Source organism: Pseudorca crassidens, chromosome 1, assembly GCF_039906515.1.
Source record: "Pseudorca crassidens isolate mPseCra1 chromosome 1, mPseCra1.hap1, whole genome shotgun sequence".
Lineage (NCBI taxonomy): Eukaryota > Metazoa > Chordata > Mammalia > Artiodactyla > Delphinidae > Pseudorca > Pseudorca crassidens.
Genome location: NC_090296.1, coordinates 84,383,000 through 84,397,377, shown reverse-complemented (window position 1 = coordinate 84,397,377; position 14,378 = coordinate 84,383,000). Strand labels below are relative to the sequence as shown.

General features: G+C 52.9%; 1 protein-coding gene across 3 annotated transcripts; it reads right to left on the bottom strand.

The window, feature by feature from the left end:
- Positions 1-378: 378 nt before the first annotated feature.
- IVD (isovaleryl-CoA dehydrogenase) lies at positions 379-12,847 on the bottom strand. Of its 3 annotated transcripts, XM_067743115.1 has the most exons (13): positions 12,641-12,847; positions 10,825-10,914; positions 10,536-10,587; positions 8,806-8,975; positions 7,771-7,864; positions 7,430-7,566; positions 5,617-5,713; positions 4,204-4,297; positions 3,632-3,713; positions 2,472-2,576; positions 2,288-2,360; positions 1,812-1,891; positions 1,150-1,288 (listed from the first exon to the last, which is right to left on the bottom strand). In XM_067743115.1, exons 1-12 carry the CDS (start codon positions 12,791-12,793, stop codon positions 1,851-1,853), a joined length of 1,188 nt encoding a protein of 395 aa, XP_067599216.1. In that variant the 5' UTR covers positions 12,794-12,847; the 3' UTR covers positions 1,150-1,288; positions 1,812-1,850. The 3 variants fall into 3 exon arrangements, with proteins under 3 accessions (XP_067599205.1, XP_067599227.1, XP_067599216.1); XM_067743104.1 differs by lacking the exon at positions 1,812-1,891 and having other exon boundaries at positions 379-1,288; positions 12,641-12,846; XM_067743126.1 differs by lacking the exon at positions 1,812-1,891 and having other exon boundaries at positions 379-1,288; positions 2,316-2,360; positions 12,641-12,846.
- Between the last annotated feature and the right edge of the window lie 1,531 nt (positions 12,848-14,378).

The following is a 14,378-nucleotide window of genomic DNA, read 5'->3' as shown; positions in this document are numbered from 1 at the left end:
GCCTGGCATTCCCAGAACCCCTATTTCTGCTGATCTGGATTCTAGCTCCAGTTCTGACCTTGGGAAAATCAAATTGTCTTGATCTTAAACATGGGGATGGTTTCCAGAAACTTACGAGCTTCCTTCTAGCTCCAAGACTCTTACCGCTCCCTCCTTTCTTTAAAAAATCACTGGGAGATCTGGAAAAGGGAGGTTGAGAACTCCTCTATCCTAAGGGCTGATTCCACCCCTGTGTCCCCTATCACCAATGAGCAGGCTGAAGGGCCAGAAGCAGGACCCGGACCAGCCACTCTCCAAGGACATAGGGCTGGAGCCAGACAGAAGGCAGTAGCAAGTAGACTGCTTCTCCCCCAAAACACCAGTTTAGAAGCAGATGGGTTTGCTTCACGAAATGTTTAATACAAAATGGCAGCAGCCACTGTGCAGTTGTAACAAAATTAGCCATAGGGTGTCCAGAGAAATGTATGCAGGCAGCCTTGGCTGGAGTTAAGCCAGCCAACCCAGGCCTGCTGCCCAGTCAGCTGTGGGCTGTCACATGGCCAGGACTGGACGGTGGCGGTGGCAGCGTTGTGCTGGAGGCATTGAGCCCCGTCCTTCACGAGCACGCTGACCTCTGCCCCACCGTGGACTCTGGGTGGCACAGGTGTTCTGAGATGCCTATTTCCAGACCTCTACCCCAGTGGTAGGATTTCAGCTTAAAGAATGAGGGATGGAGGGGTTGCTGCAGAGGGGGTGCCCACTCACAAGCTGCTGAGAGCTGATGCCTCTAGAAATTGGCAGAAACAGAGGCTAGGTTTGGGGGGTATTTTTCCCCAGAAAGAAAAGACGCTACCAAGTTCAAATGAAGGAGAGGGGCAACGCTTCTTGTGTACTTGAGCAGAGTTCCCTGGCAGAGGCTCACCAGGAAAAAAGGTGCCCACCCTGGGAGCGGGGGTGGGGCATCAGGCTTGAAGTTAGAGAGCAAGGGCGCAGAGTCACCAAAGCCCTCCCACTGAGCCCCAGAAAAGCCAGCATGCTTCCTGAGGAGTCCATGTTAAGCTGCTGCACACTTTCCCTGGGCCAGTGGGCAGGGCCTGCCTGGAGAAGAGCTGCCGCGTCTCTCCTTCCAGAGAAAGGCCTCTAGGTGCTGGGAAAGGGGATGAAGTGTCTTGGAGTTAGTGGAATTCTGCGTTGAAGGCTCTGCCGATGACTAGCCGCCTCACCTCACTGGTCCCAGCCCCGATCTCATACAGCTTGGCATCTCTCAGAAAGCGGCCCATGGGGAAGTCATTGATGTAGCCATTGCCACCTGCAGCCATGGTTTGGGCACAGAAGAAAGGACAACAGGAAAAGTGATGGGCAGTGGGCAAAGCGAGGAAAGCAAACAGAAGATCAAATACATAGAAATGGGCTAGGAGGAGAGACTGATTGAAGAGAAGCAGCAAAAGGTGATGAGAGGTTTCCCTGGTGGCGCAGTGGTTAAGAATCCGCCTGCCAATGCAGGGGACACGGGTTCGAGCCCTGGTCTGGGAAGATCCACATGCCACAGAGCAGCTAAGCCCATGCGCCACAACTACTGAGCCTGCGCTCTAGAGCCCATGAGCCACAACTACTGAGCCCGTGTGCTGCAACTAGTGAAGCCCATGCGCCTAGAGCCCGTGTTCTGCAACAAGAGAAGCCACCGCAATGAGAAACCTGCGCACTGCAACGAAGAGTAGCCCCCGCTCACCGCAACTAGAGAAAGCCCGCGCACAGCAACGAAGATCCAACACAGCCAAAAATAAATTAAAAAAAAAAAAAAAAGGTGGTGAGAGGGATGGGGTGGGGATTACCTAATTGTGGGGAGGGTGGACAGGAGGCCGGAAGTCCACTCAGAGTGCTGAGGATGCCAGGCAAAGGTAGGGGAGAACCACTGGCAAACATGGAGAAGGGGGACAAGAAACTACTGCATAGCACTTACTGGGGGCCAGGCCCAGAGAGGTGAAGTAATTTGCACAAGTCACAAAGCTGGTCAGTGGTAGAGCCAGGATTTGAACCTAGGCCGTCTGGCTCAAGCCTGTGCTCTCAACCACTATGCGGCATTGAAGTGAGGCTGTTCCACCTCTGAGGCGTCTCCTCTTCCCCACACCCCAGTGCCCATAGGACGAGGCTGGGAGGGTAAGAGGGGGGCACTACTGGAGACAGTAGCAACCTGTGGCCTCTGGCAGTTTTCTTCTTTGCTTTTCCATGTCCTCCCAGTAACTGGGGCAGGAGGAACCTAAGGGTGCAGCTCAGCTGAAGCACAGGGTGAGGAGTGGGGGCCGCTCACCCAAACACTGGATGCCGTCCAGGGCTACCTGTGTGGCGCACTCGGCTGAGTAAAGAATCACCCCAGCGCAGTCCTGTGGGAGGAGGTTCCGTGTCAGCAGGGCCCCCGCCGGGGCCACATGGAGGGGAGGGGGCCCAGCAGCCACCCCTGCCCCGGCGCGCTCTCCTCTGGGCCCAGCCCTTACCTTGGCAGTGCAGTAGCCCTCATCACAGGCCTTGGCGACATTGTAGACGTACTGCCGACAGGCCATGAGGCGGGTGTACATGTCTGCCATCTTCCCCTGCATCAACTGCACACAAAGGGAGCCCACAGGTCAGTGTGGTGGAGACACGCTCTTCTCAGAATCATTCCCTAGTTACCAAAAGTAGGTCAGCAGTAGCAACCTGACAGCCAGGAATGGGGACCCGGGGCACAGAGAGGAGGTGGTGGGACTTGCTTAGGATGACAGACATGGTAGCAGGTCTGGAGTTAAGGCCAGAGAGCAGCTGCTGCATCGTGGACCTGGCCCTCCACTCACACGACCCTCATTACCGACCGTCCCGCAGCCCAGAAAGTGTGACTCAACATGCTACTCCCTCCCCACAATCTGCTCCCTTCACCCTCCAATCCTACAATGCCTCATTCATTCATCTCAAACAGGAAGGGGGGTGACAGGAGATGAACTGCCTGACAGCTTTCAAAGCCAGGTAGCATGCTGAGGAAGCCTGCGCCCCAAGCATTCGCTCATTTTTTTGTTTTTTTGGCCACGCCACGAGGCTTGAGGCTTGCGGGATCTTAGTTCCCCCACCAGGGATCAAGCCTGGGCCCCCTGCAGTGGAAGCACGGAGTCCCAACCACTGGACCGCCAGGGCATTCCCTCAAACTCATTTTTTTTAAAAAATTTATTTATTATTTATTTTTGGCTGTGTCGGGTCTTTGTTGCTGCACATGGGCTTTCTCTAGTTGGGGCGAGCGGGTGCTACTCTACATTGTGGTGTGCGGGCTCCTCATTGCTGTGGCTTCTCTCGTTGCAGAGCACGGGCTCCAGGCACTGGGGTTTCAGTAGTTGTGGCACGCGGGCTTCAGCAGCTGTGGCTCATTGGCCCTAGAGCACAGGCTCAGCAGTTGTGGCGCACGGGCTTAGTTGCTCCACGGCATGTGGGATCTTCCCAGACCAGGGCTCGAACCCATGTCCCCTGCACTGGCAGGCGGATTCCCAACCACTGTGCCACCAGGGAAGTCCCTCAAACTCATTTTTTTGACGAAGGATAGTAAATGCCCACAGCAAGTGCCCTATTTGTTCATTTGTTAAAGAAAACCTGAACCCAACGAAAGAGTACATCTTAACAAAACCATTCCACTCACCTGGAAGTGGCCGATCTTCTGGCCAAAGGCTTCCCTCACGTGTAGGTAGGGAATAGCGTGGTCGAGGATGGCCTGCATGATCCTGCGGGAAGGAGAGAACGCTGGCGAGGGGCCTCGCTGTTACCCCATTGCTGGTTGGGGGGCAAATGCTAGTGTGGAAAGGCCTGGGGGGCAGCCCAGCAAGACAAGGAGCTGGCGTCCCAGGGAGGAGAAAAGGAGCGTGAGGACCCTTGTCAGCCCTGCTCAGTCACCGCGCTGACTGCCCGGCAGTCAGTGCCCCTTCCCCTGAGACCAGGCGGAGTGGCGGGACCCTTCGTAGATGGTTAGAGCTCAGGCGTCTTGCTTCACATCTGAGTAACTAAGCAGGGTGGCTCCTCAGGCCTTGTGTCTGTCACCCAGTGATACTTGCCTTCAGTGCAAAGAAAGTAAACGTGAGAGGAAAGGTAATTTTTTGTGTCCAGGAGATAAGGTACAGGCTCCCATCGGCCCCAAGGGGAGGGCTGCGGCCCCACCTGCTGAGGAGGCTACAAGAGCCCAGCTCCCCCCCCCCCCACCCCGAGCCTCACACTCACCCGAGGGGCCCACCGGCCAGCACCAGCCGCTCCAGGTCCAGCCCACTCATCAGCACGTAGACGCCCTTACTTCGATGGCCCAGGACGTTGGCAGCTGCAGGGAAAAGTGCTGGTCAGGGGCAAGGGGGCTGTCCACAGCCTCCTCGCTTTTAGAAAAGTTGCTGGGTTTAGTAACGTGGCTCTCTCACAAGGCATTAAAATATGTTACCTGACCTTCAACTAGGGCTCCAGGTGAGGAAAAGGATGGAGTTTACCACTTCCAGTCAGAAGTGGAGTTTGCTAGTGGGGACATGCTCCCCTCACCCTGCCCCCAACACACGCACCATCCCCAAGACCAGACACACAGGCCCAATCCTTAGATCCTCCCCTTCTCTTCTTGAGCTGCCTTGGGTGGGAAAGAAGAAAAGCTAGTTTGGTCTAGAAGTCATCCAACCTCTCCCAATTTTTCTTTTTAACACACTTGTGCCCATAAAGGAACCAGAGAATTACTCTTTCCCCCAGGTTGAGTCTGCTCTGGTTAATACTACCCTCCACCCTCCCCTGGGTGGTCCATGGAAGAGCCTGTCCAGGAGATGGGCCATTCGGTGCTGGTGACAGAAACTGCTGAGCACCTCCCCACCCAGGAAGCAAGGACACTGGATGGCCTGGGGAGGTGTGGGCAGGAAGCTGAGTGCAAAGAGTTGACACCACTGACCTGTCTTTAATGCTAGTGGAGTTTTTTCCTTGCCGACAAAGAAGGCTGTGCACTGATCGTCCCTCCCTAGATGCTCCTTATGACTAAAGCACACTTTTCTCAGGTGGCGGATCGTGGGGCAGAGGGATGATTTATGGCTGAGACACAGAACCATCCTAACTGGTGATCCAATCTGTGCCTTCCGTCTCATCAGCGCGTGACAGGCGTGCTGGTTCTCTCATGATGTGGCACACTTGCACTTACACTTCAGGGGAGAAATACCTATAAACTGAACTGCCTTCCCTTCACCGAGTCCAGCTTCCATCAGTTTATTTAGATGTTTTTTCTAGCATTGTTAATGAATACCTCACACAGGCTGTACAGGCAATTGTACATACAAGGACGTCTGAAGGACGTGAGTGGGTAAGGGCAGATCTTACCTTTCTACTCCAGATACTGGAATACCAGCCCCAGGCACAGTGTGTGGTCCACATAGGGAACACCACCCTTCCCTGAAGCCACAGTAGGGCATACAGCTGCAGGAGCTCTGGCCGGGAAGGACAGCTGTCCAGATTGAAACCAACACCTATGGGCCAGTGGGCAAGGGCACAGTGGCAGGCCCACTGTCTGGCCACGTACCATTGGTGAGCTAACAATGGTGAGGCTCTCCAAGCCCGAGATGGGCTTTCTCAGCGTGTGATGGGGTCAGGACAGGGGCTCCCTCGTTCTCAGAGACTCACCAGGAACCTCGCAGTCCTCAAAGATTAGCTCGCAGGTGTTAGAGCCCCTCATCCCCAGCTTGTCCAGCTTCTTGGAGGTGCTGAAGCCTGGCATACCCTTTATGGGAATAAAAGGTGGCCCTGATTACAGAGCAGTCCCCAAGGGGGCCAAGAAAAGGGAAACCCCTGGGAAGTAACCATCTTTCCATCCAGTCCCTGTATTTGCCTGATACACCAGCGTCTACTCACTCTGTATGCAACCACCCCATTTCTGGAGGCGCTGCCCTGACACTCCACCCCAGCCTCCCCTGCTGCTGGCTGCATTCTCCCCAGTTCTCGGGAGACCGGTTCTTTCCCAGTGAAATGCCAGATCCCCGGCGCCCTTCTGACCCTTCCTGGCTTTGGTTCCCTTCCTTGGGGGAAATCACTTCTTTTTTTTTTTTAAAGAATTTTTAAAATTTTAATTTATTTTTATTGGCTGTGTTGGGTCTTTGTTGCTGCGCACAGGCTTTCTCTAGTTGCGGCGAGGGGGGCTACTCTTTGTTGCGGTGCGTGGGCTTCTCATTGCTGTGGCTTCTCTTGTTGCAGAACACGGGCTCTAGGCGCGTGGGCTTCAGTAGTTGCAGCACGTGGGCTCAGTAGTTGTGGCTTGCGGGCTCTAGAGCGCAGGCTCAGTAGCTGTGGCACATGGGCTTAGTTGCTCTGCGGCATGTGGGATCTTCCCGGACCAGGGCTCAAGCCCGTGTCCCCTGCGTCGGCAGGCGGATTCTCAACCACTGTGCCACGAGGGAAGCCCCAGGAAATCACTTCTAAGACACTCTCCCCAGCCCACTCAATTCCTTTGCCACCTTGTTCCTCTGCCACCTGTACCTAATGGAGTCCCACCCAGGGTTCAACTCAACCACCTGTGTGCTCTGACCTGGACTAATCAGATGCAGAACGCGTTGGCATATGCCCATCAGAGCACTGCCAGGTGTTGCTTCCCTCTCCTCTAGGAGATGAGAGCAGCGTGACTCAACCTGGAGAGTTCCCATCTCAGCCACGCCCTTTGGGCTACTCACTTTTCTTGTCCTCCAGTCCCATTCCGAAACACTCTCTCCCTCTCCTTATGGAGGGTACTGCAAATCTTTAAAACACTCATTCACGAAACTCTCTACCAACTCCCCTGCCCCCATGGTCCCCCTGCCCTCCCAGGGGCCCTGGCCTCCTACTTCATGACCATTAGGCAGATGGTTCCTCCACCATCACCATCACCATCCCCCACCCGTGCCTCTTCTCCCTCAACTCACCATTGTGCTTTGCTCACTCTCTCTCATGCATCTCACTTTCTCCTTCTCCTATTTTCTTTTCTCTTTACCAAAAAATTTGCTCAGTTCTCTCCCATTCCTAAAAGCAAACTGAAACTCCCAACTTTTCATTCTAACTCCTGCTGTCTCCCTTGTGTTTTTACTGACAAGACTTGGAAGGTGCAGTCTCCGGTCTCCACCTGCATCCTCACTCATACCTTGGGCTCCCATGGCTGCTCTCTCCAAGTCCACCAGTGACACCCTGATTGTCAAAGCTGGTGGCCTCCCTTCAGTCCTCATCTTCCTGGACCTCCGGACAGCCCGGCTCTGTGGATGGCTCCACCGTCCTCAGACTTGACCCCTCCTCCCTGAATTCCACTTTTTGGCCACCCTCCTTTCAGTCTCCATTCCCGCCTCAGCCCCATCCCAGGAGGGAGCCTTGGCAGAGCACACAACCCTGATGGTCTTTGCAATCACCCGAAGGAGGTCATCTCTGGTGCCACTTTCAGGAGATAAAAGCCTCCCGCCATACACTCCCCTACACTCACCTTCTCCACAATGAAGGCTGTGATGCCCCGAGAAGCTGGCACAGCAGCCAGATCTGTCTTGGCATAGACAATAAGGACATCAGCATCAGGGCCATTGGTGATCCAGAATTTGTTGCCATTCAGGACATAGTGGTCTCCTAAGGATAGGAAGTTGGCTACTTGCATAAGCTGTATGGGCCTGTCTCAGCCAGTCAGTTCTCCAGACCTTCTGTTGACCAAAAAGCTGTCCAGCTGGCAAGTGCTTCTAGAAACCCAGCAGAGGCCACCTCCAGTCACTGCTCCCTCACCTCGAAGGTCTGTCCCTCTGCCCACTCCAGCTCTCAAATCAAGGGGATCCTCACCTTTCTTTTCTGCTTTCAGCTTCATGGAGACAACATCGGAGCCAGCATTTGTCTCACTCATGGCCAGGGCTCCGACGTATTCACCGCTGATCAGCTGCAAGGAAAACCCCAAAGGGCCTTGTTATGACTTCAGAAATACCCTACAGGGGCTCACTGATACCATGTCTTGCCTGGTCACATGACACCCCTTCCAACTTCTTTCAGATCCGGGCATAGGTAAAGTCCTAGAAGAGAAGCCCCATAGCCACAAGCCTGAAGCTTTCTCTTCTATGCCCATTCCCTTTGCAAGGGAAGCTAGTCCTAGGCTTTCATTTCTTAAAATGCCCAGTAAATGTTGTCCAGTGACTGACTCAGGGGTTCTGGCCCTATTTTTAATTTGTTTTTTGTCTGTGCCATGCGGCTTGAGAGTCCCCGACCAGGAATGGAACCCACGCCCCCTGCATTGGAAGCACGGAATCTTAACCACTGGACCACCAGGGAAGTTCCTATTTTTAATTTTTTTGATTGAAGTATTTTATTCTTTTTTTAGTGTCATATTTTAGTTTTTTATTTTCTTAATTTATTTTTGGCTGAGTTGGGCCTTCTTTGCTGCCCGGGATTTCTCTAGTTGCGGAGAACAGGGGCTACTCTTCGTTGCAGTGTGCGGGCTTCTCATTGCGGTGGCTTCTCTTGTTGTGGAGCACGGGCTCTAGGCACGCAGGCTTCAGTAGCTGTGGCTCGCGGGCTCTAGAGCGCAGGCTCAGTAGTTGTGGCGCACGGGCTTAGCTGCTCCACGGCACGTGGGAGCTTCTCGGACCAGGGCTCTAACCCGTGTCCCCTGCATTGACAGGCATATTCTTAACCACTGCACCACCAGGGAAGCCCTGACTGAAGTATTTTAAAACAAATCCCTGACCCCTTCCTACCCCTATCAGTTTCAGGGCAGCAGCATGCTACAGAAAGCAAGGCTGACCAGCCCTCCCCAATGGGGGAGAAGCCTCATGGCTGGTGGTTGCACCATGCGATCAGCGTGTTTCTCCATCCCCATTTCCTCACCTTGGGGAGGTACTTCTCCTTCTGGGCCTCGTTTCCATTACGAACAATTTGGTTGAGGCAGAGGTTGGAGTGGGCACCATAACTGAGACCCACTGCTCCAGAGACTCGGGATATCTCCTCCATCACCAGCACGTGTTCCAGGTAGCCCAGGCCAGAGCCACCATACTGAACTAGGGGTCGGGGTGGGGGGCGCAGGGGAGTGGAAAAGGCAGCCCGGTTAAATGAGGACACTGAGAGGAATCTTACATTTATTTGCAGTAGAGGAACACTCTTATAGCACCTATTCCAAGTTCCCTCTAGCAAGGTCAACAGGCGGATGCTGTGGACCCTGCTCGCAAGCTCACAGAATTGGTTTTGCCTGCTGCTGCCTCTGGTCAGCTGAGGCATGGTTCAGAAAACAGTCATTGCAACTCCTGCTTTATCCCAAACATCAAAATCAAAGAGGCTGGGTCACCTGGTGCCAGCCTCCCCTCCCTCCGCCCTGCTGTCTGGGTAAACCCTGGCAAGGCCCTCTGTGTATGTTCACTCTGACCAAGAAGTCAGGCTGGTCCTTGGCTCTAGGGAAGGGTTAGCCCCACCTGCACGACTCCAGGAAGGAAAGCCCACGGGCGGGTAACGTTAGAAACTGCTACCAGGACACCATGTGGAAACCAGAACTCATATCTGGCTTTTTTTTCAAGGTTGTCCCTGGATAGGGTTTTCATCTGATTCCTAACTGCCTCTTTCTTCCATTAACTAGCATCTGATTCAGAAGAATATTCTTTATGGGGGCTCATAAACCCCCAAGACACAATGGGAGAAAGAGTCTTGTTTGAGAGTTCCCAGCAACCTTCCCCCTACTATTGTACGTTAAGATAGTCTAAATTAATTTTTAAGTGGTTACCTCATTACTCATGATGTAACTTTGTACGATCAGCTTAAATCCCAGGAACTGTCTCCAAGTGGTGAGGGGAGGACGTAAGGAGAGAATACTGTGGTCCACCGCTACTCTAATGCCCACTGAACACAGGCCAAAGTAGGGTGGGCTGTCCAGGCTTTGGCTGGCGAGGCCATAGGCTCACCTCTTTACAAGGTACCGCAAGCCAGGACTGGCCTTTGCTCTAGAGGCCAACATCTGAGACAAAGCCCACCAGCTCCCTGCCCTCTCCCCCTGGAAACAAGTAGCAAGACCCACAGGGGACTCTGGACAGGCCCAGGGACAACCTGTTAAATACATCATCTGGCCACCTCACTGTGGAGGCTCAGACAGGCATCCCTCTCCCCTCTACCTCCGTCTGCTTCCAGATGAGCTCTAGGGCCCAGCTGTGGGCAGAGAACACAGGCGTCCCCCATAGGAACACACTGTCCTGAGTGGTACTGCCTCGATGCTACTGGTAGGGCAGAGCCTAGGGATTATGCGAGGCAGTAAGACTGAGGTACTCAGACCACTGCTTGATCTGGAGTTTTCTAAACTCCCCAGATCACCTGGGGGAACTTGTTAAGCATGCACTGGGTGACCCAAGTGAACCACACAGACCTAAATTCTTTGCCTTGTTAACATCACTGCCTAAAGACACAGAAGAGTTTACTCTTCTCTGGGTTGACAGTCACTGGGCACTTTCTCAGCTCCAAGTGGGAAGAGACTCTGGTTTCTCCGAGTATGATCTTTCTTCTCCTTTCCTGTTTCTTTTGGGAATGGTTTTAAAGGGCATGCAAGACAAGTTCTCTGTAGGGAAAGAAACCATACTCACCAGGGGCTGTGACACCCAAGACCCCCAGGTTCCCCAGCTGCTTCCAAAACTCCTGCCAACAGAATGGAGTGAGTATAGTGGGTTGTGAGAAAGCAGACAGTCACAGGGGCCTGGCATATCTGGAACAACAAGACCCAAGGGCTTCACAGAAAGGGGCTGCATTCTTAGGGGGCTTTCATTTACCAGAAGACTATGAGAGCTCTGCCAGGCAGCAGTACAATTCCCAAGCCATCCCCGCCCAGCTCCCAGTCTGCCCCCCGTGCCCCTCAGAGTGGGCCCCACTACTCACTCGCAGGTTCTTGAACTCATTGCTCCGATCAATCTCCTGGGCATGGGGTGCTAGATGCTCCTGAAGGAATTTAGCCATGGTCTGACGAAGCTAGAGGGAGAGATGTGGACAGATGCTGCTGAAACGGTACATAATTGCCCCTGAGGACAGCGTCTCCACTACTGAGGACACCTTCAGGGAAACGGGACACAAGTAGCCTCACCAAAGAGCATCAAACTGAAACCTAGAGGCCCCACCAGTTTATGCTTCCTCAGAGATGATCTTCCCCTCTCTTTCTGAAGATTATTTCTTTTTATTTATTTATTTATTTGGCTTTTATTTATTTATTAGGCTTTTATTTATTTAGATTATTTCTTTTATTTATTTATTTTTTTTATTTGGATTATTTCTTATTTATTTATTTGGCTGCGGCATAGGGGATTTTTTAGTTGTAGCCTGTGGGATCTAGTTCCCTGACCAGGGATCAAACCCGGGTCCCCTGCATTGGGAGTGCAGAGTCTTAACCACTGGACCACCAGGGAAGTCCCTGAAGATTATTTCTTAAATGTCACTCCCCTACATAAATCATTCCATGGCTTTCCACTGTCCTTAAAAGACAAACTCCTGGGCTTCCTTGGTGGCGCAATGGTTGAGAGTCCGCCTGCCGATTCAGGGGACACGGGTTCGTGCCCCGGTCCGGGAAGATCCCACATGCCATGGAGCGGCTACTGTGCGCCATGGCCGCTGAGTCTGCGCGTCCGGAGCCTGTGCTCTGCAATGGGAGAGGCCACAACAGTGAGAGGCCCGCGTTCCGCAAGAAAAAAAAAAAAGACAAACTCCTTATATATGTATATGTATAACTGAATCACTTTGTTGTACACCTGAAACTAACACATTGTAAATTAACTATGCTTTTTTTATTAACCATTTAAAAAAAATTAAGACAAACTCCTTACCCAGGACTGGAAGGCCCCGTGTGAGGTGACCCCTGCAGCCTATCCAACCTTCCCCAGTACCTTTCTCATCCCCCACTCACTGTGCTCCAGCCACGCCCCCTTCAGTTCCTGGCACGTGTCAGGCTCCTTTTTGTCCCTGAGCCTTTGGGTAAAAGGGATTATTCAAAAGAGATTAGAAACTCCTTTTGGCAGGAAAGTTTGAGAACTAGGATTGAACACTTTCTGCCTGAGGTGATTCAAAGCTCTGTCTGCTGACTGTAAATACAAGTGGACTTTGGGGTTCTGGGCAAGCTCAGGCACTTGCTTAGAGCCACAGGAGAATCACATTCCCCGGGAACTCCAAGCCAGTGTCCAAGTGAACAGTCTCCTTCCTCCAGGAATGGCTCTGGTTCAGCCCCATTCGTAACAACATCTTTCAAGTTTTTTTTCAACTTTGTGGTTTGACCCGATAGGTTGAAGAATTATATACACTGTGAATTTCAACTCCACCCCCAAGGTGTTTATTTGAAAGATTCCGTGGTGATGATTAACCAGGTTTGAGAACCACAGCCGTAGACAGTATTGAGGTGTAAGAAGACTTCAGACAGGTTGAGGGCCCTTTTGCCGCACGCGGGTAGTCCTGCCAATCCTCCACCAAAACACCCCCCGCCCCACCATCCCCGGTCTCCCAGGAGCGTTCCTATCCTCGACTCCTCGTCTAACTCCGGCAACCGGGCCTTGCTTCCGCCACAGAGGGGAGACTAGGGCCCGCGGCCGCCCCCGCGCTGGCGCTCCTACAGCCCCCGGATCACACGCCGCGGCTGGGTGGGCGCTGGGTAGAAGAGCGCCAGGGAGACCACCGAGCACGGAAAATGGGCCGGGAGGGGGGTCAGGCTCCCTACCTGCTTCTGCTCCTCGCTTAGCCCATTGATTGCATCGTCCACGGGCAACAGCGAGTTGGCCCGCTGGGTAATCAGGCCGGCGAGCGGCTGCAGTGGCGGCCGCGGCCTCCAGCTCGCCACGCGTCGACCCAGTATCCAAGCTACAGTCGCCATCTCGGCCTTGTCCTGGGAACCTGAGCCCCAGCAGCTGTGAGCGAGTCCTACGGCGCTCCACCAATCCCCGGCTTCGCTTCCGCCACCCAATCGGCGAGGGGGTGGGTCTCCAGCAGCCAATCACCCTCCACTGTCCGAGGAAGGCCGCGCTTCCCCCGGCCACGGCACCAGCCAATCAGCGGTGACCGCCTGCGGACCGACGCCCCGCGAGGCTGGTGTGCTTGCTGGGGGAGCTGGACCTGCAGGGGTCATGTCAAGTTTGGGTCTTTTTAAAGTGGACGAGTAGGAAGAGTGTCTTCTTTTTTGAGTTGAGGATAAGTATTCCCCCTGCGTTGAAAATAGCAGTCCCTACCTGCAAACATCTGTGGGAAAGCAAGTGTTAAAAAAGCAAAAGGAAAAGCCCCTAATGCCCCTTGCTTAGCAATACATTGTTAAAGCAAATCGGGGAAAAGAGCGCTTGCTCTAGGGTACACGTTGGTTATAACTCAGTGAATTTGCTTTATTATGTAACAAGGTTTGTTGAGTTTGATTGAGTTTTATGGGAAAGGGGTTGTTAAGGAGTTGCTGTCTTCCAAATTATTTAATGTACCTAAGAACAAGAGTCAGGACTTATTTTTAACAGGGGTGGGGTGATGGTGGACCGAACTCAGCTGCTCGGGTTCAGCTGCTTCCTGCTGGAAAGACAAGTGTTGGCTGGAAAGGACGGGTTGCTTTATTCAGAAGGCAACCTGGGGGGAAGGCAGAGTCGCGTCAAAGAACCAACTCTGAAGAGTCTGCTCCACCATGAAAGTTTTTAAAGGGAGAAAGGGGGGAAGCCATTCGCAGTTAATCATTTGGGGAGGGGGGATCAGAGTCTTCCTTATCTTCCACTAAGTGCAGACTTTCCTCTGATTGGTTGGTGGCGGGGTAACAAGGTGCTGTTTCAGGAATCTGGTGCTCAGCCTAAAGTTACCATCTTCCACCTAGGTGGGGCCTTAGTTCTAGCAGAAGAACTCAAAGATATTGTTAGGTATATTCCTGGTTTCTGGAGGAACCAGGACCCTGCTTTATTGTTGTACTATAGTTTCTTGACAGCTCCTCCTTTGTTTCTGCATTCCCTCTTTTTTCTATTTAGCAACTGTTTGAATCTGCCCTTTGGCACTCAGGGAAGGTCTAGGAGGCTGATGCCTCTTTCCTACAAACAATAAACGGGGACACAGAAAGGATTTGTACACAGGAGGGCCTCACAGGGTCCTGCTCCATTTCAGGGAGACAGGAAAGGAAGAATGGTATATGAGGGGAAAGAGGAGAGCTGATAGAATTCGGCTTCTATCCCCTTCCTTGCTTTGCTAATTTCCCTTTCTGTGGGGTGGTCAATGCCCTTGAAGAACTCATCTCAGGTAGTTTAGTGCCCTGAATCCAGGGACACCATTGCAATCCTGCTACTTAGATGTGGAACTTCGGGCAAGTTTCTTGGATCTTTTCAGACTCTGTTTCATCCTTTTATTTTTTTGGCCAAGCCGCCAGGGATTGAATCGGGCGCTCTGCAGTAAGAGTACACAGTCCTAACCACTGGACCACCAGGGAATTCCCGTTCATCATCTTT